Source organism: Lissotriton helveticus, chromosome 7, assembly GCF_964261635.1.
Source record: "Lissotriton helveticus chromosome 7, aLisHel1.1, whole genome shotgun sequence".
NCBI classification, from domain to species: domain Eukaryota; kingdom Metazoa; phylum Chordata; class Amphibia; order Caudata; family Salamandridae; genus Lissotriton; species Lissotriton helveticus.
The window spans coordinates 27009573-27036417 of record NC_136068.1 but is presented as its reverse complement, the minus strand read 5'-3'; the positions used below and the strand labels follow the sequence as shown (position 1 = coordinate 27036417).

The following is a 26845-nucleotide window of genomic DNA, read 5'->3' as shown; positions in this document are numbered from 1 at the left end:
CCATCCAATTTAAAAGCGGAAAAGAACATACGTGCTCTCCCAGCACCGGATCCTCTATCACCATCAGAGGACAGCTCGGTGGGTTTTCAAGAAAGCTGTGTTCCAAGAAAGACTGTGCTGCCGCCAGTAAATTCCAGGGACCAAGTAGTCCATGCATCAATGCCACAGCCATAATCCTTTCGCCAGGACAAATCAACTCGTGAGTAATGATAGGAGTCATCAGCTGATTAAAGTCGACGTCAGGAGAAACCGGTCCGCAGAGACACAAATCAATGGCCCAATCGAAATCACAGGTCAGGCAGTGAAATACAGGCTGGACACAGGTGAAGTAGGAGAACCGAAAAGATAATCCATATGCCGTGCTTAATATCGCCAACGGCATTGTGCCATAATATTCTAGCATGCGATTGCGGAACAGTGTCAGCAGCTGCAGGGTCGGAGGTTGCATAGGAGGGACATCCATATTTAAAAATGTAAAAAAGTACAAGAGCGTCCGCTGGTAATGCAAGTAAAAATGCAATCCACGAACCAGAGTGGAGAAAATGGAATGAAAGGGAGCAGGGATGACTCCAAAGATTTTCTCAAATGAAGTCACGAGACCACTGGTAACAACTTTAAAAAAGTGTGCCAGGGATTTTGTGGAGGATGCGTTAAAGATAGTCGGAAACATGTTGCTGAAATTGAAAGGCAAACCTGTGTACGGGTGTTCGCTATGTGAAGTACGAAAGTTTCACGGGCCGAACTCAAGGCCACCTCTCTCTGAGACAAAAGAGCTCTTATTCTTGTCATGCTGTTGAAACGTGTCCCAAGGTTGGTATTTGTGGCCAGATTGAAAACTCCCTATGTTCATGTGTGGGAGGAAATAGAACATTTCTGCAGCAAATAACCCGTTCACTTACTGTTACGATAAAAGGAATACTTTTAATTAACTCAGAACAATCTTCATTATTGAGCATCAAATAACTACCATTTTCCAACAACTTGAACGTGGGGATGATAGCAGGAACTGGCGTGCCTTGCATCACGCAAGCCATATTTGGTCGCTGTTTGTTGCATGAATCGTGTAACTGTATGTGCCTACACATTAGTGAATGATCTGGCGTCTCAGTGCATTCCTCTCCATTCAGATAAACTTCTTGATCATCTTTGAAACATCTGTATGTGTATGGAAGCGACCAGACCTCATGAACAAAAGCACTACCTAAAGGTTCATAAAGACCTATTGGTATATATTTCATACAATTTGAAAACTTATATAAAGCAAAAGGCAGCGTTATTAAACCGTCGATAAGGCATGTTGCCAAAAAACCCGCAATCCTCTGCTGATGATGTCACTGAGCATGTCATGAATGATGTAATATGTGACATCATCAGTAGTGGATTATGGGTAATAGTATCTCTAGTTTACTCCCCTATAGCTGTCTTTCTTTTAACATAAGTGTGTGTTTCCTTCCCTTATACTTACTGTTTTTGGTTCGCTTCCAGTTCGCGTACCAGCGAGCGAACTAGGAAGCGAACTAAGAGAAATAGAGGTTGGCACAGTTCCAAATATTGTACCAATTTTTTAATAACGGGGAGGTAGTTCTGAAAAGAACTTTTTTTTTTATTTTTCTGAACATTTTTTTACTGTAAGGTTCCCGATTCGCGAAGCGGGAACGAAGAAAAAAAAATATTTAAAAAAATAATTATTCATAAACATATAAAATATATTTTTGGATTTAAAGAAGAATAAATTTTACAGCTACAGATATTAGCTGTTAAAAAACCAATGAAATTCACTGAAAAAACCATAGGTTATAGACCATATATAGTTAGGAATTAGCATTTACAAAACCTTGAAAATTCACTGAAAAAACCATAGGTTATAGACCATATATAGTTAGGAATTAGCATTTACTAAACCTTATTTTACTCACACAAAACCATTGAAATTCCATATATAGTTAGTTGCACTAACTATATATCGCGCACCCGCAATCCACTGCTGATGATGTCACATATTACATCATTCATGACATGGTCAGTGACATCACTGATGACATCACTGATGACATCTCAAATGACATCACTGATGACATCATCTAGTGTCTGTGTGTTTTTGTAAAGTTTAAATACGTTTTACATATTGAAGAATGACTGGATGTATGGAAGACTGAGTGTGTGTGTGGCTGGCTGGGAGGTGTGTGACTCTGTGCATATCAATGTGTACTTGTATCAGTGATTGTATAAGAGAGTAAGTATGTGTTAGTATATGTGTGAAAAGTATGGTGTTCTGTGTTTAACTATAGATGAGGAAATCGAAGTGTGATTGATTCTTCACAGGACTGACTAGGTGTATGAGTGCATATGATAGTGTTCTAATAATAACTGACTGTATGTATGAGTAATTGTATGGGTGAATGAGTGAATGTGTGTGTAGACGTACGAATCAGTGAGTGCGTATGTAGTAACTGGTATTGGTGTGTCATGATGTCATCAGTGATGTCATTTGAGATGTCATCAGTGATGTCATTTCAGATGTCATTAGTGATGTCATCAGTGATGTCACTGAAGTATGGTGTTCTGTGTTTAACTGTATAGATGAAGAAATGGAAGTGTGATTGATTCTTTACAGGACTGACTTGGTGTGTGAGTAACTCCATGGATGAGTGGCAGTGTGTGACTGTCTGCATAGGTGTATGAGTGCATATGATAGTGTTGTAATAATAAGTGACTGTATGTATGAGTTATTGTATGGGTGAATGAGTGAATGTGTGTGTAGACGTAGGAATCAGTGAGTGCGTATGTAGTAACTGGTATTGGTGTGTCATGATGTCATCAGTGATGTCATTTGAGATGTCATCAGTGATGTCATCAGTGATGTCATTTGAGATGTCATCAGTGATGTCATCAGTGATGTCACTGACCATGTCATGAATGATGTAATATGTGACATCATCAGCAGTGGATTGCGGGTGCGCGATATATAGTTAGTGCAACTAACTATATATGGAATTTCAATGGTTTTGTGTGAGTAAAATAAGGTTTAGTAAATGCTAATTCCTAACTATATATGGTCTATAACCTATGGTTTTTTCAGTGAATATATATATATATATATATATATATATTTAAACATATTATTAAATAAACATATATAACATTTTAGAAAATGTTTAAAATTTATTGTTACAACTATAGTGAGTTCAACATTAGCAAAAGTGTTGGATAGCGTAGAGGTAAAATTTACTACTCCCACTCCAGTGGGTGCAACAGTAGGGAAAGCGCTGGATAGCGTAGAGGTTAAAATTACTATTCCCACTCCAGGGATGTATGACGTTACAACGCATACTTTTACAACGCCTACCATTACAACAAAACTTTTACAACGCAAAAACTTTTACAACGCATACATTTACAACGCAAGATTTTACCACGCATATACCTTTACAACGCATACCATTACAACATAAGTATTGGTAAGTATATAATAATTTTTTGAATATAAATTAATAAAAAATATTATAATATAATTTAATATAATTTAATTTTATTAAATAAATGTAATTTAAATGTAATTTTACTTTATTTTTACAAAGTACCCCTGTACCCCAAAAACCCAAAACTGACCCTGAACCCTAAAAATACCCCTTTACCCATAAACTGAAAACTGACCCTGAACCCTAAAAATACCCCTTTACCCGAAAACTGAAAACTGACCCTGAACCCTAAAAATACCCCTTTACCCAAAAACTGAAAACTGACCCTGAACCCTAAAAATACCCCTTTACCTACAAACTGAAAACTGACCCTGAACCCTAAAAATACCCCTTTACCCCAAAAACTGAAAACTGACCCTGAACCCTAAAAATACCCCTTTACCCAAAAACTGAAAACTGACCCTGAACCCTAAAAATACCCCTTTACCCAAAAACTGAAAACTGACCCTGAACCCTAAAAATACCCCTTTACCCCAAAAACTGAAAACTGTCCCTGAACCCTAAAAATACCCCTTTACCCCAAAAACTGAAAACTGACCCTGAACCCTAAAAATACCCCTTTACCCAAAAACTGAAAACTGACCCTGAACCCTAAAAATACCCCTTTACCCAAAAACTGAAAACTGACCCTGAACCCTAAAAATACCCCTTTACCTACAAACTGAAAACTGACCCTGAACCCTAAAAATACCCCTTTACCCCAAAAACTGAAAACTGACCCTGAACCCTAAAAATACCCCTTTACCCAAAAACTGAAAACTGACCCTGAACCCTAAAAATACCCCTTTACCCAAAAACTGAAAACTGACCCTGAACCCTAAAATTAAAATATTTATCAATTAATCAATTATAATTAATTACCAATTATATTTTAATTAATTACCAATTAATAATTAATTAACAATTAATTTTTAAAAAATATCAATAAATAAATTAACATATTTAATTAATTATAATTAAATTACTTCCCACCCTATTCCCCTATAAACCCACAACCCGCTACAGAAAATAAATTACTAAAATTAAAATATTTATCAATTAATCAATTATAATTAATTACCAATTATATTTTAATTAATTACCAATTAATAATTAATTAACAATTAATTCTAAATTATTATCAATAAATAAATTAACATATTTAATTAATTATAATTAAATTACTTCCCACCCTATTCCCCTATAAACCCACAACCCGCTACAGAAAATAAATTACTAAAATTAAAATATTTATCAATTAATCAATTATAATTAATTACCAATTATATTTTAATTAATTACCAATTAATAATTAATTAACAATTAATTCTAAATATATATCAATAAATAAATTAACATATTTAATTAATTAGAATTAAATTACTTCCCACCCTATTCCCCTATAAACCCACAACCCGCTACAGACTTATATTACACAAAAAATAAAAATTATTATTAACTTACCTTAAATTCGATATTTTTGTTGTCTATATTATGTCTAGTCGATATTATGTCCATTCTATATTTTTGATTCGATATTATGTCCATTCTATTCGATATTAATTTTCTCTAGTCGATATTTTTGTTGTCTATATTATGTCTAGTCGATATTATGTCCATTCTATATTTTTTACTCGATATTCTGTCCAGTCGAAATAATTGACTCGATATTATGACTGTACACCGTACGATGACCCCTATAGTTGAGAGTTATACATTACAAAAATTAAAAAGTTGCTATATGGTTGGCGGCAGCTGAATGTTGAGGCTGCACTGACAAATGTATATCTGGCAATATTTGATGTGTGTGAGCAACAATAAAAACAATTAAAAAAAAAAAAAGTAGAAAGTTCAGCCAACGCATTTCGTTCTCAGGGAGAACTTCGTCAGGGTGGTTTCTGAGGGCAATAACCCTTCTGAAAGGGGAATAGAATGGCTTATCTAGCGTAATGTATGTACACATAATACCTGGACTGTGTAGGGGCCTGATAACCACTTGGTGTTCTTCTGATTGCATATCAGAAGTGGTGGAAGCTTTCAAGCTCTGGGAACAAATTTGATGTATTGAGACAAGCTGTATGATGTCAAACATTACATGTTTCAGTGGGACCGTAATTGAGCTGGCAACCTTGGAGGGCCAGGCTGTTATCCTATGCCCTCCCCTGAGCACTTACAGTAGCACTTAAGGGGAAGAGGCTACAATAGAGACATATAATCTTGCACTTATACGTCCACACCTTTAATGTAATGAACTCTACCTCCTGGACTCATAAGGCCTACCTTAGGAATAACTGACATATATTGAAAATAGTGCTATGACCATGCCACTCATGGTGAGGGCAAAGTTGAATCTGAGCACTATGCACTTTTCTTGCAGTTTGGCATGGTGGGACTGCTGTCATCTGTTTACTTGGGTCATACAGGGTGGCAGAATGAGTACTTCAGGCCCTAGTCACAACCTTTAACTCCCATGCCCTGGGTCCCACTTTTAACACTTACTAGGGTCTTTCAAGGGGGGGTAAAGTAATTGCAAATTGGGGTTATCTATTCACATACATCATATTTGGGGAGAGAGCATTGGCACTGAGGCCTGATTATCAGACTCTGATGCACTTTCAGAGTCATAACCATCCGCATTTGGGGAAAAAAGCATGGGAGTGACCATACAAAAATGGCACTTTCCTACACAGACCTGAAAAGGACACAAATCAATAGAGAGTCACACTGATGCTCAGGATAGTCCAACAGAGCAGCCCAAGTGTAGGAAAATGGGTTATTGATTGAGCGGCGTTGAAGTATCACCACCACAGCAAAGGACGGCCCAGGAGGGAACTCGCTAGACGCCATGACCCACAGGGATGGCACAGGGTGGCTTGGAGAGCCCTAGTGACTCCATCAACCTACCACCTGAAGCTACGCCATATACCATCATACTTTCAAATGTGCCAGTCTTATCAACTGGCAATGGGGAACATTGGTCTTCACTTAGGAACAATGCCCTTCATTTGCTGAACGTCAGAACTGGGCTGGGTAACCACTTATTTCAAGAATTTAAAATGATTCGAAGAACTCTATGGGTGGGAAAATCATGCAAATCCATCAGAGGTGACTGTGTTGTGTTGAACTTTGGGTCCCCACTGCTAGTTAAAACCATTTTAGAGAGGACTGGGGCTAGGCATTTGAGCAGGGATGATTTTAGTATTTTTTTTATAGAGACTTTATTTCGGTTTTGTTTCACACCATAAAAGTACACATATAAACAATACAAAAAATCAAAGTCACACAGAAAATGAACATATTACATGTGTCTTATAAATGAGTAAGTGGACAAGATCAACAATAAAGTGCAATAAGTACTGGGTTTACAACATGATAAAAAAGATCTTTCAATAGATAAGTTCATCATTCATTAAGAGATATGGAATCACTGGTCCAGGCAATTTCTCAGTTTAACAGTTAATTTTAAAAATTCTATTACATGAAGAACACTGTCACTATGCAAAAGCTGTACATACATAAGTGCTGGTCTTATTTGATTAAAATTTAGTTTTTTTAAAAGAGCAAAAAGGTAACGTCTGCGCGGGTATTCATAAAACCTACATAAAAATAAAATGCAGCATATCCTGTGGAGACTTCCCGTCGCAGCCACAGGGAGCAGCAGTCTTAATAAAAATATCTGACTTTGGTCTAATTAAAAGTTGATGAAAGATATTAAATCTAAACCTCGTCAACAAAATTTTTTCATGAGAAGTAAAAGTGCATGTTAAATATGGCTCCATAGTGTCACAAGTTTTTAGCATAACATATTTCCTAATATTGGGTTTCTTAAGTTCCTCCCCTTCTCTTTGGGCCATTCTGTCCACATAAAAAGCCCGCTTGATTGCTACCACATCCCCCTTTACAATCCCGCAAGGGTTTTCAAACAAATTCCAACAACCAAGTCTTGAGAAGCAGGATTTCAGGTATTTTAGCCAGGGCATGCACATTGAGTTATCCTGAGACACAAGGTCTTTCACAATCAGGTGGGTAAGCGGTATATCTTGGTTTAGCCACAGTTTTACCCAGCATGTCAGCGGCCTTAGGGCAAATATATCACATAAGTATTGTGTCCCCAGTTCTTCGTGTACCGCCAAATTAGGTTTGCTGGCCGGAACACAGAGGAGACGTTTTAGGAAATTGTTTTCAGCGACCTGTAACTGTTCTCCAGCTACGTAGCCCCATAATTCGCTGCCATATACAGCAGTAGCTATCGATTTAGCATTATAGAGTTTAATCATTGCATTATGTGGCTTCTTCCCCAATTTCGTTGCAAAGTTAAAGATTGAGGCATTTAACCTTGTCAATTCCCCTTTCTTTCTAGCCAGGTGAGGACCCCAGCTAAGCTTTGTGTCAAATACGACACCAAGATATGAAAACATTTGAGTAATGGGGATCAGAACATCATCTAGTTTAAAAATAAAATTCTTTTTCGATTGTCGGCCAACATGCATGATGTATGATTTAGAATTGTTGACCAATAGGTCTCTGTTAGTCATAAAAGTGTTAAAAGCATTCAAAAGCGCCTGGAGACCCTTTTCCGTTCTAGAAATTAAAACCGCATCATCTGCGTATAAAAGAACTGGAATACCCCGCCTGCCAACTCTGGGGCAGTCTGCTTGTACCTCCTGTAAGACAGCGTCTAAATCATTAATGTAAAAATTAAAGAGAAATGGGGCCAGAATGCAGCCTTGACGCACTCCCTTTTTAATATTAAAATTGCCAGTAGTATCCCCATTTGCTGTATACCTAACATTTGCACTGGTATTACTGTGCATGTCCACCAGAAAGTCAACAATCCCTATGTCCACACCTTTCTCCCTCATGGTCTGCCACAGCCTTCCCCTGTTGACACAATCGAAGGCTGATGACAGATCCATGAAGGCAAGGTGGACAGTTCCCTTCTGCACAACAGTGTATTTACTCAGTACAAGGAAAAGATTAAGGCACTGGGTTATGGTGGAACGGCCTCTACAGAAGCCATACTGGGAGATAGACATAACATTGTTGTCCGCCGACCAACTTGACATTCGCTGCAGCAGGATTCTCCCCATGATTTTAACCATCGAGTCTATCAATGAGATCGGACGATAACACAGGGGACTGCCCTTGTCTCCTTTCTTAAACACAGGGACGATTGTTGATAATCCCCAGGACAAGGGACAGCCCGCTATAGCGGCTGCATTAAATACAGCTACCAAAATAGGTGCCCAGAAACTTGGATCAGATGTATACAGATCCGGAGGGATCCCGTCGGGTCCTGGGGCCTTCCTGGCTGTAAGTCCTTCTATGGCCTCCATAACCTCAATTCTTTCAAACTTAATGGTGCCTCCCCTAGCGTAACGTGATAAATCGACTGTTACAGGGTCCACTGAATTGTACAGTTGTTTGAAATTAAGTTCCCACTCCTCCTTAGTTATGCAGCAATCTAGACCATCACCCGGGTCTTCAACCAAAAACGGTCTTTTAACTAACGCCCAGAATCTAGAGCTACATTTTAAGGTGGAGGGGTCGAGTATCTCCTACCAAGCCTCTTTTCTTAAAAACTCCTTATGGGATACGATAACAGACGTATATACTTTCCGGCGCAATTTTACGTCCTCCTGAATTCTCGGGTTAACTGACAGTGCTAACCTAAGGTTACGTGCTGCTTTAGAACAGTCGGGATTAAACCACCTGGGCCCCCCTTTCACCAAGTTCTTTGCAGGGACCATCATCAGCTCCAACACCTTCTCCGACAGGTTTTGTTATGCGGTAAGGACCTGCCTGGGATCTCCCCCCTCATGTGTACAATTCTTAATATCCTCAGTGCATTTATCCACAATATTTTTACATAGTAGGTCTGGGGTAACCATTGACCATTTAAGTCGCCGCCTCCCATCTGTTGTACATAGCCTACCTGAGCTACAGTTCTGTTTTTCCTTGTTAATCCAAGATCCCTTCAGGCGAATTATTAGAGGGTTATGATCACTGAATTCACTATGAAAAATGTTAAACGAGTCCAAAAAAGTCAGCATCGTCAATGAGAATAACATGTGATCAATAAAAGTGTCCCTGCCATGCCCTTTGAAAGTAGGAGTGTCAAAGCATTTTAAGGGGTCCCTAATTGTCATGGCCAATGAGAGGTCCAAGTTGTTCATTAAGTCATTACAGAGTTCCCCATCCACTGTATGTTCCAAATGTAAACCACCCAGGCGCTCACACCGTAAGTCTGTTAAGCATTTCTTCAAGGGATCACCACACAGATGCACATTAAAATCACCCATGATCATGAGATTATGACTAAAATCCTTCTTGGAAGTGGTAATAAAAGCATTCAGTACAGATATTTGATTAGACGCAGTACTAACATTAATGGCATTATAAAAGTTCACCAAGCCAGCCAGACAGTTTTCTCCATTTAAAACTAAGCCCATCACTCCATAGCGCTTAATTAATTTATTTTACTCTGCCTGTAGTGCTGGACTTTGCTGCAGCGCGTATTTAGTAGGGATTCGACCGCCGCGCTACTGACATTGTGGGTACTGCCTGATTTACAACAGCTGCACCTTCGCCCACTTCCCAGATATATTTAAGCTGATTGTGCCGACCTCGGTGTGTTATTGTTTTGGCTAGGAGCCATTTTGTTGTTGTGCCTGCCAGCCCGCCCCTCCACCCCGATCACACCTCCCTGCGGCCCCTCCCTCACTCCGCCCCCCCCCACACTCCATTTATGGACACATGTCCCAACGTGCAGCGTCCACGCGCTGCGGCCGCGCCGAAGGTGCGCCAAAGGTAAGCCCGTCTACGCCCGTCCGTGCCTGGACCGCGCCCAGCGCCAGACCCCCTGGCCCCCACACCACCCACCCCACCCGCATCACATACGACGCCTCTACCCTCTTAGCCCTAAAGCCCGGCCGCCTCCCCAACTGCGCCCAAGCCGCTCCTGGATACACCCATGGACCATTTACATGCAACTCCTGCAAGTTTGACGGCACCAAGACCAACTCCCCATCCACTAACACCAAACAGAAACCTGACACCAACCACCTAAAATGCATCCTGCTCAACACCCGCTCGGTCCACAGACACGCCATCGACCTTTGGAATCTACTAGACAACATCTCTCCGGACGTCGCCTTCCTAACAGAAACATGGATGAACGCCTCCTCAGCCCCAGACATCACCATCGCCATCCCGGAAGGCTACAAGATCATCCGAAAAGACCGCTACAAACAAACAGGAGGAGGCATCGCTATCGTCCATAAGAACTCCATCCGCATCTCAACCAGCTCAGACGTCAACCTCGCTAGCGCCGAACACCTTCACTTCCAGATCCACACCGACCCCAAGACCACACTTAGAGGCACCCTCCTCTACAGGCCACCAGGACCCCGTGCAAAATTCAGTGAAGACATCACTGACTTTATCACCCCACACGCCCTCCCTTCCGAGGACTACATTCTATTGGGAGACCTCAATTTTCACCTGGAGAAAAGCAACGACAACAACACCACCACCCTTCTGGACAATCTCGCCAACCTCGGACTCAAACAACTTGTTAATACCCCCACTCACTACGCAGGTCACACACTCGACCCCATCTTTACCTCCAGCAAACATATCTCCTTCAGTCACACCACAGCTCTCCATTGGACGGACCACAGCTGCGTTCACTTTATCTACAAAAAGACCACAACCCACAACCACCCCCAACCCACTCTGCGAAGAAACTGGAACAAAATCACCACTGACCAAATCTCCTCATCGCTTCTCCAAAACCCCCCTGCCCACTCTTCAAACGCCAACCAAGCAGCCATTAACCTCACTCAATGGCTAACCAACAGCGCTGACAACCTAGCACCCCTGAAAAAACGCCAAATCAAACTAGACAGCAAAAACGCCCCTTGGTTCAACGATGACCTTAAGAAATCCAAGAAACTCTGCCGCTCCCTTATGAAGGCCTGGAAAAAAGACCCAAACTCCAGCACCAGGGACGCCTTCAAAAACGCCACCCGCAGACACCACCAACTGATCCGGACTGCCAAGAAATCCGCTTTCAAAGACCGAATTGACAACAACGCCCACAACAGCAAGGAATTATTCAACATCGTCAAAGAGTTCACCAACCCCACTGCCAACTCCAACGATATCACTCCCTCTCAAGCCCTTTGCGACTCCCTAGCCTCGTTCTTCCACGACAAAATCGCAGACATCCACAACAGCTTTGACAACCAACCCGGAGACCAACATACCCAACCTTCTGCAGTACCTTCACCCCCCTTGAACATCCTTAAGGACTGGAACCCAATCTCCACTGAGGACACCATCCGCCTAATGAACTCCATCCACTCAGGATCCCCCACAGACCCATGCCCTCACCACATCTTCAACAAAGCAGATTCCATCATAGCACCACACCTCCGAGACGTCATCAACTGCTCCCTCAACTCCGCCACATTCCCGGAAATCTGGAAACACGCCGAACTCAGCGCCCTTCTGAAAAAACCCACAGCTGACCCTACCGAACTCAAGAACTACCGCCCCATCTCGCTCCTTCCATTCCCGGCCAAAGTCATCGAGAAAGCTGTCAACAACCAACTCGCCGCCTTCCTCGAAACCAACAAATCCCTCGACTCCTCACAGTCCGGCTTCCGGGCCAAACACAGCACTGAGACCGCACTCATCGCAGCAACAGACGACATTCGAACTCTACTGGACAATGGTGACACAGTCGCCCTCATCCTCCTCGACCTCTCCGCAGCCTTCGACACAGTCTGTCATAGCACCCTTATACAACGCCTCAGAAACATCGGAATCCAAGGAAAAGCACTGGAATGGATCACCTCGTTCCTCGCCGAAAGAACTCAGAGAGTCCGCCTCCCACCATTCAAGTCAGAGGCCACTGAAGTCATTTGCGGCGTACCACAAGGATCTTCACTCAGCCCCACCCTCTTCAACGTATACATGAGCCCCCTCGCGACCATCGCACGCCAACACAACCTCAACATTATCTCCTACGCTGATGACACTCAACTGATCCTCTCACTCACCAAAGACCCTAACACCGCCAAAACCAACCTACATGAAGGAATGAAAGAAGTAGCTGAATGGATGAAGCATAGCCGTCTGAAACTGAACTCAGACAAAACAGAAGTCCTTATCTTAGGTACCTCCCCCTCCGCCTGGGACGACTCTTGGTGGCCAGAGGCCCTTGGAAAAGCACCCATCCCAACGGACCACGCACGGAACCTGGGCGTCATCCTGGACTCCTCACTCTCGATGACCAGACAAGTCAACGCCGTTTCATCATCTTGCTTCAACATTCTTCGCATGCTCAAAAAAACATTTCGCTGGATCCCCACCGAAACCAGAAAAACGGTCACCCACGCACTGGTTACAAGCCGCCTGGACTACGGAAACACCCTTTACGCCGGTACCACAGCAAAAGTTCAGAAAAAACTCCAACGCATCCAGAACGCTTCAGCCAGACTCATTCTAGACATCCCGCGTAATGACCACATCTCTGGCCACCTGAAAAAACTCCACTGGCTCCCAGTCAATAAGAGGATAACATTCCGCCTCCTAACCCACGCACACAAAGCACTTTACGAACTTGGACCCGAATGCCTCAACACACGACTTTCCTTCTACACCCCCTCCCGCCAGCTACGCTCCTCCAACCAAGCCCTTGCCGTTGTACCTCGCATCAACAAAACCACCATGGGAGGAAGATCCTTCTCCTACCAGGCAGCTAAAACCTGGAACTCACTCCCCACTCACCTTCGCCTCACTCAGAACCACCTAGCATTCAGAAAGCAACTTAAAACCTGGATATTCGACAAGTAATCCCCCACCCTTCTTCAAGCGCCTTGAGACCCTCTGGGTATGTAGTGCGCTATATAAATCAATTGAATTGAATTGAATTGAACTCCAGAATGCTGTGACTCAATTATACGAATTTTGCAAGGGACTAAAATAGATACAAAAATCACAAGTCCCCCCTTTGGTCTACCTCTTAATGATGGTATAGCTGGCACATAAAAGGCTGATACCCCTCTAAAAAGAAATCACACTCTACCAACCAAGTTTCTTGTAGGCAGATGACCTTAAATTGCTTAATATAGTTAACCCAATTTTCATCGGCCATCTTAGCAGCCAAACCCGCAATATTCCATGAGACAACATTACATCCAGGTGGTATATCCTGTGAGTTCTCAGCGGATGCTAGCTCTCCTAATACCGCAGTGCCCTGACCCACAGGTACCTCACGTCAATCACACATCTCAAGGCCAGATAGAGCATCATACCTATTCTGTGTATTGACATTAAACCCGTGATGGTAGCGTCCAGCACTAGTAATCCTATTCTGAGTTTCTGCCACGTTACCAGGCCCACAGGCATTAACAATGTTATATGAAAATTGTGTGTCCATGACCGGGGTCTGAGGTTCAAACACCCGCCTAGTTATCCTTTGTTGGGGGGGGGCGTTTGCACAGATGGGCGTAAAAATACCCCAGTGGGCGCACCCATATACTGTTCTCATTATATATTAATGAAGATGCTCTTAAGAGGACAGTTGCCACATGTTGGGGGTGTTTAAAATTTACAACAATGCAATCCCCACTTCCTAGTTTTTTGGACGGGCCTACCCAATTCACCCTCCTTACTACCATTATCTGATCTGAATATGAAATAGGGAAACCACAGTTTTTATTAAGCCAAGCGACTGTTTTGTTTTTCAGTGAAGCGTGAGATTCAACATGCGGTGAGGCAGGATGGGTACAGCAAGGTGGAACATTAGTTAAAACCACCACAAACGGTGCACAGTCAGGTGGTAAATTCAAATAGCGATTACTCCTTGGGGTCCTTGAATATGGTCCGCTCCTCGGCGCTGAATTGGATTGTATCAGCGGAGCAGGTATTACTGGAATGACTGGTGTACCCAATACCTCATTCACAGAAGTAGCTACTGCAGCAGTATTACGAGTGTTCTGCTGTACTTTGGCACTCGTCACCACCTGCCCTCCTCCCCCAGCCTTAACCCTTACACTCGTGGCTGCAGCCAAGTGTGTAGACACCAGGCTGCCGAGCCTAGCCACCTCCATAGCCAGGGTGTCTATCTGAATAGTCAGCGGTTTAATCATCTCCTCTAATTTTGCTTCTAGTTTTACCTCTAAATTTTTAATAAGAGATGCAAACTGCTCCACATTTATATTAAGACCACTTTCATTATTTCCGGTAAACACAAAGGGGTTTGTGACTGGGCCATTAGTATCTGACTGATCCAGTTCGCTTCTTTTTTTACTATGTTCCCCCCCCCCCCCCCCCCCGTTTTTGCTGTGCTTTCCTACAGGTTCGCACCGGCCTTGAAACAGGCGGAACTTCTCCTGATTCCTCACTTGACAAGGCATGTTGATCTAAGTGTACCTCAACAGTCACCGTAGTGGGCGTCAACAGATCTTCTCTAACTACATCACTCATATTTGCCTCAGCCTCTGTGTCCATCCCTTGCGGGGACAACTCAGGCAAACCCGGTACCGGAGTCCCCTTCCCTAAAGATGCGCGCCGTTCATTATTGATCTGGCTTACTTTCTTCACCATATAATTGTCAATAGTGCCGGGGCCTGTGGCAGGTTTATCATTTTTAGGTTTAGACATCTTGTATAACTAAATAACAATATATAAAATCGTCTAAGAAGCACTACTCACTCACGAGAAGTACACAGAAGTAAAGAAATAAAGTCTCACGTAGGTAATAAACAGTTAGAGTCCGGTAGATAAGGTGTAGGGTCCCTGGCCCAGTCCAGTCTCCCCAGGCCTCTGAGGGCCACAGGGGGCCCGCCCTTATCCCGCGCGCGCCCGCGCGCGTCCCGCGAGACGAGTAACCAAGGGAGCCTTTATGCGCCTCCAGGCGCTTCCAGGTCGCGTCAGCGGCGTCCTTGCCGCGATGAGGCTTCTGGGGAATGTAGTGCAGTGCAGAGAGGCCCGGCGGAGCCAAGCCCGGCCGGACCACGAGCGAAGCAAGGCCCAGCCCACAAGCACCACACCGGAGAACAGAGGGTCAACGGAGCCAAGCCCGGCCAGGGAAACACAGCGGAGCCAAGCCCGGCCGTCAGCAGCACTCCAGGTCAGCAAATACGGCTCCCCCGTAGTATTTTGCCACTAAGTTTCTTTTACCGGAACAGTTCCTTTCAAGCAACCGGAAAAGTTGGCCATAGGGACTTACCCCATGTACAAGGTCCATATGAATATGAAGTACCAACCTTCAACAGATTTGAACTTTTTCAAACCTTTGTGATATTGACTAAGTCACCCACTGGTCCCTAACAAGATCCCGCCGCCAGTGGCTGAGTTGGCAGAGGGCGACCGGGTTTTAGGTCCAATCACTATCATAGATACTCCACCTTTATTCACACTAGATGGGCCGAATTTCGAAAAGCATATGGGTCCGCACTGGAGTGGTATGGGGAGTGTTCGTGGTAAAACCTCTGTAGCTAACCTCAGGACTGAAGGGGCTAATTTTCCTGTGGTGGGGTGTGGCTCATGCCCACAGTTAGGCTACAGTGATATTCACAGCGACATAGTAGGTCCCAAATTAGCTTCATGGAACATCGCAGGGCTTTTTTTTAAAAACAGCCTCTGTTGAATGGTCCATAATTATTGAGGAGCAAGACATTTTGTTTTTTCAAGAGACTTGGGCTGTGGACCAGGTATTCCGCCAAGGTTATTTACATTCTTCCAAAGTTGTGGAACAGGGAGAGCGTGGTAGACCAAAAGGGGGACTGACTACTTGGGTCAGGCGGTGTGACCAACTCAAGATGGAGGGGATTCATTTCAATTGTCGGGACATTCTCATAATTAGGCTACACCAGGGAAATATTCCTGACCTGCTACTCATAAATGTATACTCAAGGTTTTTTTTATTAGAACATAGAGGTGACATCTACGTAATAATAGCCGGAGATTTTAATTGTACATATTAACCCCTGGATTTCCATGATGTAAATTTTATCACAGAGGAGAACGCTCAGTGGTCCATTCCACTGTTGGATCTTCCTGCAATAAAAAGATGGTCGAATGCAGCACTCCAATTAAATGTTATTTGTCTAGTACAAGGGGTTAGAGCAGCTAATGGGAGATCTAGATCTGACAAGCATGGTATGCCTACCTTTAGTACGGGGCAACGTACCAGTCGTATAGATTTTTTCCTAATCAACAATGAATTCTGGTCTAACTTAATAGACATGGGGGTTTCCGAACGACCCGAAAGTGACCAGAACCCGTTATTACTCTCCTTAAGTCCCTGTAACCCGGAAAGACTTAGTAAAGATGATGTCAAATGGATGAAAGTCCAATTTTTAAACCTTAGAAACACCAACCGGGAAGCTATGGCAATTGAAAAAATTACAGTAAGGGCTCACTACATGGTAATTTCTACCATGACCATCCAGCCATACTTAACGGTAGTCAATAGGCCATATCATCGTTGGCTATTGACGAAATTCCGTTTTAACCAGATGCATCTTCTTTTGGGTGAATATCTGAAATGGAATAAGCCAAGGGACAATGCCCCGTGTAAATGTGATGCCTTTAATGATCAAGACTTGACGCACTTTGTATTTTTCTGTCCCTTTTTTGTTGAGGGGAGGAAAAAATATATTTTACCACTGCTGAGGGACATGGGATTCAAGCAAGTGAAACCCGCGTTGTTGTTTTTACAGCTCATGGAGACCCCTATTGTAATGTTTGGGGTTGCCAACTTTCTGGTAGCGGCATTGCGTGCCAAACGGAAAAGATTATTGAATACTACAATGATGGAATGTGTTTTGGATTAGCTAAAGTTTGGCCAGATTAATTTTTGCCATCATGAGCTGTTCATTTTCATTTTTTCCCTGCTTGTTCACACCGTCAACAAGAAGTAACAAGACAATGAAATCAGTTATATAATCAATCTGATGGTTTACAGGGTATTATGAATTTTATTTTTAATTGCTTAAACTGCGCCTGATTATTTCTCACACAATTGTTTTAACTGTTTTTAACTGTGAATTTATGTAGATTATTTTATAAATATGTGTGTAGTATACTTTTATGATTTTAAAATAATCGAATAAAGTATTTTTGACTCAAAAAAAAGACTCCTTAAGTCCCTTGCATATATCTTGTGAAGCAGGGTTGGCCCCACATGTAGATTATGTAGAGGCCCAAATGACAAACAATAATCGATGAGTAAAATGGGCAAATGTGATTAAAAAGGATGAGCATGTGAAACAAATGAGTAGGTTGGTAGCTAATGCCGTAGATATTCTCCAGACTGGTTCTGTGCAGGAAGAGTCTAATTTTATAGCTGTGCCGGTCCATGAGGACCTTTTTACTAAGCTTAAAGGCTTTTTTATCACTAAAACAAAAAATCCTCCATTCACACAGGCAATAAAGTTGCTGCCAGGTATAATACTTCTAGCCGCATGGCTTATAGAAGTTTAGCTTTAACGATTAGGTCAAAAGAAAGGGAAGACATACGTAAGGCTAGGACTACATATAAAGTAGTCCAATACTGTGCAAAAAGGAACTGGGATGATCAACATTGGGCCGAATTGCTTAAAGCATGTACTGGGAGAAACATGACAGCCTTCTGTCACATGGTGAAGTGGGGTAGCGGGTCCTCTAGCAATGTGCCCACGAATCACTTGGAGCCAGACCAGTGGGTTCATATTTCAAAGGCCAGTTTGCCTGTGCTGGAGATGCACACGACTTGTTCGAAATGCTGCCCCCATCTCAATTCTACACTTGTCTAAGAAAGAAGTGGAAAATGTTCTACTCCTAGTCCCAAAAGGCAGGGCGCCTAGGCCTGATTGCATTCCTACTGATCTGTTTCTCCATGACATAGATACCTGGGCATCATATATACAGCTTCTTGTGAATGCCATCGCCAATGGAGCACCCATGCCCGGTACCTGGGCAGGAGCAGTAATACGTCCCATCTTTAAAAGAGGGGATCGCTCCCTACCTGGGAACTATATGCCCATAAGCCTTATTGACTGCATCCAAACGTTGTCAGCAAGGGTGGAATTCTGGCTTGGATGGAGGAATGTGACATCCTCTTCCATCTTCAGGCGGGGTTTCGGCCATGCACTAGCACAGTAGATCAGGTGCCCAGGTTTTTACTTATATACTGGCGTACCGTAATACTAGGGAAAGGTACTATCTAAGCAGCCTTTGTCGATCTTAAGCCGGCATTTGACCTTGTCCCCCGCACCAAGCTGTGGCGTACATTTTTGAAGTTAGGCATGCCGCTAGATATCCTGGCTTTTTTCATCAAGTTGCATGCCGACAACTACGTGCAGGTGAGATTGGACGCGGGGGAAGTATCACCGAAAAGTTGGTGACAGGGGTGCGTTTTAGCACCCACCCTCTTCTCAATATACATTAATGGAGTAGTTCAATACTTTGAGAATTTCCCACGGATGCTCCGTCTTTAGTTCGGTTCAAGATCCCGTTACTTATGTTTGCTGACAACACCCTTATTCTCTCCAAGCCGAGATAGGGCCTTCAAAGCGCCCTCATGAGATTTGAGGAGTTTTATGAGGACCACGATCTTATTGTCAATGTGGACAAAACAAAATATATGGTCCTACATAACTTCAAGAACATCGTGGGTAGCGTCAAAATGGAAGGGAGGTATTTTAGAACAAGCAGAGATTTTTTCTTACTTGACGGTAACAATTGACAAAAATCTAAGATGGAAGCCTCAAATAGAGTGCCTCACTCTTAAGCATGCCCTGCTCTCGGGTGCTCTGCGGAAGGAACAGAGACTATCACACATCAAACCAATTGCCCCTGTTACAAATTTATAACACTAAAATTGTCGCCTCGATCTTATACGGGGCAGAGCTGTGGGGATATGCCAATTTGGATCCTCTGGGGGTAGCAGAAAAACTTCTAAGGTCCATAATTGGCCTCCCTCAGTCTAACCCGTTATTACCCTTAGACTTAGACTTGGGATGCCACTCAAACAGGGATGTGGCACATTACCGGCCAGTTGCATACTGGAGACGGCTTTGGGTGACACCCGAGCTTTCACACTATGCTCTGGCTCTCTTGGAAGTCAGAGAACTTGATGTCACTAGAAAAATTCAGTGGTTAAGGTGTGTTAAAAAAACACTTTGTGAGATGGGGATGAGCCATTTATGGACCTCCCCTGCCGAAAGTACATTTCCAACCAAAATTGAGTCAAAGGCAGCTTATTGGAATCTGATAATTATGAGGCGTTTTGCAGCTTCAACTAGTCCCTCTTTGTCCAAAGCCTTCCTTGACTGCAAGCATGAACCCAAATATGAGGGCTACTGGGATCTAATTACCAACACTAAAGACAGGAAACTGTATCACCAGTTTAGGGTGGGATCGCTCCCTACGAATGTTTTTACTAATAAATGGTGTAGACCAAATACTAGTAACTGCCCCTTTTGTCCTGATTCGAAAGAATCCTTGGGACATATCTTTTTTGCCTGCCCAGTGTACCATAAACCTGGGTCTCAATGGCTGAAACCCATATGTTTAAACTTGGGCACCAGGTCCAGTAGCGAAGCATTCAGGATCTTAAAAACATCAGTGGACCGGCCCATTGTGATCGCTGTTGCAAAGTTCCTGGGCTGGGTGTGGGTAATTTGATGGAATGAAAGGAGGCATAGGTAAATGCTTACGCCATGTCTAGTAGTATGATATGATCAAATCAGCACTATGCCCTTTGCTGTACTGTATTGATGTTTTTTCATAATTCAAAGAGAGGAAGGCCGATTCTCCAGGCGGCAGAGTTCCAGGTGTATTTTAGTGTTCTTTTTAAGTTATTTATTGTACTATCAAGAAATACCAGGGTGGTTGTTTTAATCTACGATAATCTTTGTGCTGTATTTATTTTACTTGACCTCTATGTGTATGTTGTTCCAACTATTGTGATTTTATTTTAAATCGAAATAAAGTTTATGAACTGAACTGAAATGTAGCTTAAGATGGGATTCAGACTTGCTTGTTCCTCATAAGATCAGCACATTTGATTTTGTGAACCTCAATTTTCCTTTTGTTAGTGTTTTGAATGAAGAGCATCCTATTTTAAATCGAATAAAACATTTTCTTACTTCATTCAAATATACATCATCCAACCTACAAAGTCTCTTGGTTTTGATTAACTCACTATAAGAATTATTTTTAATTTGGTGAGTTGGGTGGACAGATTTGAATAGTATAATGTTAGTAGCAGTAATTATTCTGTGCATTTTACTCCTCAACCCATCATTGAGAACGCTTAGCTCTATATCTAATAACAAATGTTGCATTTGTAAAATGTTAGAAAGAGGATTGCATTGTAGACATTGCCATTGAAGAAGGCATGGTATTGTAGCTGCAGTTCTGCTTGAAGGCAGAAGGAAGAACAGGGAACAGGCTTAACCCCATCTCTCACCTTCCTTCTGACAAGTTTTGGATGTCTCTATATAGTTCTCTTTCCATCCTGAAAATGAAGCTAGAATATTGTCCATAACCAGAAGTTGAGGAATGTTAGCTAATCTAGACATTGCAGACTTAGGGGCATATTATCAAGAACCTGTTAAAATTATCGCAGTTTTAGCGGCAGGAAACTGCCGCTAAAACGGCAATAATGGGATTGCGAATATGCGTTATAGAATTCCAATAGAAGCCCAGGTTAGATGTTCAGGACATCTAATCTGGGCTTCTATTGGAATTCTATAACGCATATTAACAAGCCCATTATCGCCATTTTAGCTGCACTTTCCTGCCGCTAAAACGGCGATATTTTAACAAGGTTCTAGCCAATATGCCCCAATGTTCTCTAAATGTGGAAAACCCTCAGACACATGCTCTCAGCTAAGGATCCGCACACTGATTGCTTCCTTTCATCTGCAGGAATGGACTTTCCTCCTGCAGCCAGCCCTTCCCCCTGCCAGTGCTCCTGTTCCTGCTCCTGTCCCAGCTGGATGACCTACTTGGGCATGGCCTGTGGAGTTGTCCTCGGTGCTGCAATGGTTGTTGCTCTTGTGGTTCTACGTTACGAGAGGCGCCTGTCCCAGTATCGGTCAGATAAAGGTAGAAGATCTGGTGGGCCTCATTTCATACCTTTGAAGTGGATATGGACTACTAATGTGTTTCACACACTGTTGTTCCAGGTGAACCCACATATCAGAATTCAAACAACGTCCTGAACCCTGAAACCCACTGCGAGAACACGAGGAAAGGACCCTCAGGGCAGACTGTGGTGAGTAGCAGGAAGTCACAATTGATGGAAGAATGGAAACTCTGTATTCACAGTGCATCCATCATTGCTATGTTTTTTCACTATGACTAGAACAAGCCCTCATAACTGAAGGCAAGTAAATGTTCAAGTTCCTTGGTGTTTCTCAAATTTTCTAGGCACTATTGCTGGTGCCGATATCTCACCTCAATTATACAAATACTACTTATCTAAAAGTATCCAATTACCTTGTATTATTAAGTAAGGACTTATATGTAGCGCTTAATACCTCTGACTAGACATTGAAATGCTTTACAGTGATTAGCACACTACTCTGGAACCAAAGGTTATTGTTGTTTAATGGGATTAGCCTTGGCCCTCGAGGATCCTAATCCATGCATTCACTCCAGTTTCTTTGTGGGGGGGGCTCTGTTGAAAGGTCTTATGTATGACCATAAGTGGGGGCTTTGAGTTCATGCAAATGGTTGTCAAGATCAATTTATAGGGTAGAGGAGATCAGATATCGGTAGTTTGCATGGAAATGGTTTCCAATAAAGAGAGTATGTCATCTATGAAATGGGGAGTGGGCAGCAGCAGAGGAAGAAGATGCGGTCAGAAGGACGCACTAGCATGCATTTCTGCCATATGGCCTGTTTCTGCTTGGTTCTGCCCTCTGCATCCTCACCTTCCAATGTCCCCGGATACACTCTGATACACTCACCTTGGACCCCGACATGGACTGCCATATTCTGCCAGATTCTATTTGGTCACCAATGACACAGCTATCTGACTGCGGACTGAACTCCTCCTCTTCTGATGTACTTGTCATTCCCTGAAGGACTCTTGCTGGCCCTCCACGGGCCAACAATGTAAAGTGGTGTTTGCATGGCCCTGTACTGCTCCAGCTACAACACTACATTGAATGTGCATTAAACATTCATTGTCACACTGATGGGTCATGTCTATGATCTTGCAAGTGTGGAGGTATGGATGAATGTAAGGTCAATGATTCCCCCTTAGGTCCATGTTGCTCATGTTGTGGGACTTGGGTCACAGGGCAACATATTGACGAATGCATTCCGGGTGGCGGGGACACTAGAACAGAGACACATGTATTAGTCAATTCCATGTCCAGCCCAGTACAGAAGCACGCCCAGAGTCCTGGGCTCATTGTTCACACCCTTACGCTGGACTGGCGTCTGCAAGGGCAGCCCACTCCACTTACGCTCACAGCGGGGAGACAACGCTACCGGTCCCAAGTCTACCCTGTAGGGATCTGCTGCTCACAGGTCTACTTGTCAGCATGCCACAGCCACAGCCACTCCCTCACGGCTGGTTTACACCCACACCACACCCATCCAGCACAGCCATCACAGGACATGTGACCCTGCCAATAAAACGAGCCTGGCGCACGTGCTGGATGCCACTTACACTCTGCAACTACCATATCTGCCTGAGGGCCTAGGGCCCAGGCAAGGCTCATTGCCCGGTGCCGGGGTGACATGATGTTGTCCGCACCGCGGGACTCAATCATAAAGGGTCCATGTTTTGCGGGGCACAGACTTGGTGGCACAGGATACACTGCGGCACGCACAGGCACACCACCATAGGAAGGTGTCTTTCAGTGAACTGATGTAGGGGCACCTTAAGTGCTAAAGCCTGCGATGATGAGCTGTCCAGGCGGTCCGGAATGGTGGCATTATTGTGAGCCCTGCTTGACCGCGTGTAGGCCTGAGCCAGCAGGCATTGCGGGCCTACTGCCACGTGGCTTCGCCTCGCGGTTCACATAGTTAGTGGCACCTCTAGGGCCTAGTGGGTGTCCAGCTTGTAATGGGGCCGGGTTGTCGTAATTTAGCAGCGATTAGATTAAGCATTAGCAGAAGACATCCTGTATTTAGAGACTATCTTGTCTTTTTATGGAATCCATTTTGTATTTGGCAGCCATTTTAGATGGCCATGTGCTCACCATGTACTCAGTCCTATCTTGCTGTTCTCTGCTCGGTATATTTAGCCTCTTCCTTCTACTTTGCACATGCTCAGTTGTGCTTGCAGCTGCTAATATTCTGTAACTGTCAGGATGTGCTTGCTAGCATTGGCAAAACTGTTAGCTCCTCCTACTTGTCGACTGTGCATTTTCTGTATGACCATCTATGTGTGTAACTCTTCTTATGTGCACTTGTACTGCCCTTTTTTAGCCCCTGTGAGGGTATATAAGAGATACTGTGGCCTTCAGTCCTCAGACCATCTCATACAGAGTGCTGCGGCTTCTGTGTGACATGGCCTCACTTGTTGTAATTTAATAAATATGTTTCTCTTGATTACAGATTCTGTGCCAACTTTTTTCATGCTGCTTTAAAGGATCAGGTGTTAGTGCAAACCCCTGAGATGGGATTTTTGATTTCCCTCATTTGGCGCGCCAACTTGGGGCTCATCAGAGCGGTGACTATCTGAAGGAGCGGTCAGGAGACAGAAATTTACTGAGGAAGACAAGGCAGGATTCTACTAAAGGAGGTACCAATTCTGGGGGTTCTTAGTCTCTGTAGCCCAGTCTACTTCTGATCTTACTGATTTTTGATCCTCCACATGATGGCACCCCTGACTGAGAACATTTCTGGCGTGAATATTTTAAAAGAAAAGACTGTTAGGTCATTCAAAACTTGGCAGATAGAACCTGAACGCTCGTGCTTGGTAAGAACCATTTTATGGTAATTACTGTGAGCTTATGGTAGCCAGTGACTCGCAAGGCAGTTTTAGGATACGCTTGCTGTGGCTTATGGATATGGATATGGATATGTATGGATGATCGATCATATTTATGATATGGATTATGTGATATATGCGTTGCAACACATGTAGGCAGGTAATGTGGAGATGTTTCTCCATTTATGGTTATGAGCGGCGCAATGATTAAGTGCCATTTTAGATTATGATAATGCATATTTTGCATTATGTTTGTTTGCATGCCTGTTCCAAACTCACGTGTAAAATGTGTAGTTTTATGAGAGGTACCATAGTGAGATATGAATTGAATTAGCCGGCTTCCCCTAGAGGGAAAACTTAAAATAGGTTTTAGGTATGAAAACATATTTCTTCCTTGGTGAAATTTTTCCCCAGGGAATATAAATATGCCCATAATACACATGAGGATCCTTTGTTCTGTGCAATTTTATGTATGAAGATATGCAGAGCGGTTTTTGGTGTTCTGCCAGCCTGAATTAGTGAATTGAAAGTATTTCTACTTCAGTTTTTAGAATACTGTTGAGAATAGGGTTTCTCCTTGTAAATATGACTTACCACTGGTATTTACACAGGTGGTTTGGATGCAGTCTGTTTTGTTTCTGGCTTTAGTGTTGACCCATGGTTTAAAAGGTGTGTTTAAATGTCTAGCTGGTTTGTGGGTTTTTCCCATTCATGTAACTTTTGCTTGTACATTGCGTCGTCGCTATTTATGAAACATGGCTAAAGCGCGCTTTATTGTGTGTCTTTTCTGTTTTACCCCTTTCTGTTTATGTCTGAACTGAGCTCATATGTATTTTTGTGGTTATTTTTGATGTTTTCAGTCTGTTCAACATACTGTTCGATTAATTAATATTGGATAAAAATTCGATAGAAATTCAGGAGTGACCTATGTGATGTGCTAACATAACTATATGTTGCTCTTTAAAGTTATAGGGTAAGGAATAGCGCATATGTACAACTGTTAAATGTTTAAGGGATGAAACTAAAAATTCTTATTCACTAGGAATATTAAAGGCCTATAGCAGAAAAATGAAATTGTGTGTTTTTGTAGACAACACACTCATAGCGTGTTTACTTAATATACATTGCATTAAGATGCTTACAGGCAAAACAGTTTAGCTGGAGTGAGTTTTTCTGAACTTAAAATATGTATTCTTAAACACGCATTTCAAAGCTTGGAATGTCTGTTTTTAGTAAGGCTGCCTCCAGGAAATTTAACACTGCGTAGGGCCTGCCGTCAAGGGCACAGCTGTTATTTTCGCAGGCCTCGTTTATTTAGCCAGGACTTCTTCCTTAGTTAAATGTGCAACTTTGCATCTCAGAGTGTTATTTTGGAAGCAAGGTTTACAAAAATAAGGTTAATTATTTGTATCACAGACAGACATTTCAATTTCGGTTTTCCTTCTCTTTTAGCATTTTTCTCGTCAGCACATGTCTGGCTCTGTTGCTAAAATCATTGTCCTTTTCAAACAAAAGTGGCGCGAAGTTGTCGTATATTTAAAATTGAGCTTGTGTACTTAGGCTTGTGAATAGTTGCTCTAAAAACATAAGCAAGGGGCAGATTTATGATAGGGATGCAGCTTGGTTTTAAATATAGGATTATTACAAAAACAAAATATGGAGAGTAATTTTGAATTATGACATAAAAAAAAAATTTGGAAAAAAAATAAGTGCTTTTTAAAATCGTTTTTTGATATTCATAAAGTTCAATACTCATATTGTGACCTCCTAGCATTATAATTTAATTTAAGTTGTGCAGTACTGCATAATGAGGACATTTATGTATGGGACCTTCACTTGGCGCAGGCGTAAGAACTCATTTTTTAAAAAAGATTTACATGAGATATGTCTCAGTCCGATTTCTGCAATCTCTAAAGAACATTTTGAGGATGATTAATATGTAACACAATTATAGGTTATTTATTTCTAAGTGCCTCAAATTGCAAAGTCGATATTGAGTTAAATAGACCATTTTAAAAGGCTTTCTTGCCATTTAAACTAGTTTTATAATGCCTTAGGCTTCAGTGAATGCATACATTCAAGTATAATACAAATGTGCACGTTTGCTTTTTCATAGCTTAGTGAGTCAATGTGCCCAGCGCAGAGGCTTATGTTTAATATCAGGGTTGAAAGTTTTGACTTCAGCAGGGCCTACTGAGCCATTAATTTATTTAAGGTTGATAAAATATTGCATGGGATAGTGACACACATTTATTCTGAAGCTGGTATGGTGTGTTGTTATGTTCCATGAATTATTCACAGTAAATGTGTTAAGGCTCTGAGAATAAATAAATTGTAGTTCTCTAAAAAAAGTAATATATTTAAAATATCTTTTTTAAATAGGGTTGATTATTGCACAGACTTGCAGAGACTTATTGTCTTTGTCAGT

General features: G+C 42.5%; 1 protein-coding gene across 1 annotated transcript in view; it reads left to right on the top strand.

Moving 5' to 3' along the window:
* LOC144768901 (hemicentin-2-like) overlaps positions 1-26845 on the top strand; it is a 538034-nt gene that overhangs the window by 71700 nt on the left and 439489 nt on the right. Inside the window, exons 7-8 of the mRNA XM_078652914.1 lie at positions 21393-21572; positions 21653-21741. Coding sequence (XP_078509040.1) covers positions 21393-21572; positions 21653-21741 — 269 coding nt within the window. The remainder of the gene's footprint in view (positions 1-21392; positions 21573-21652; positions 21742-26845) is intronic.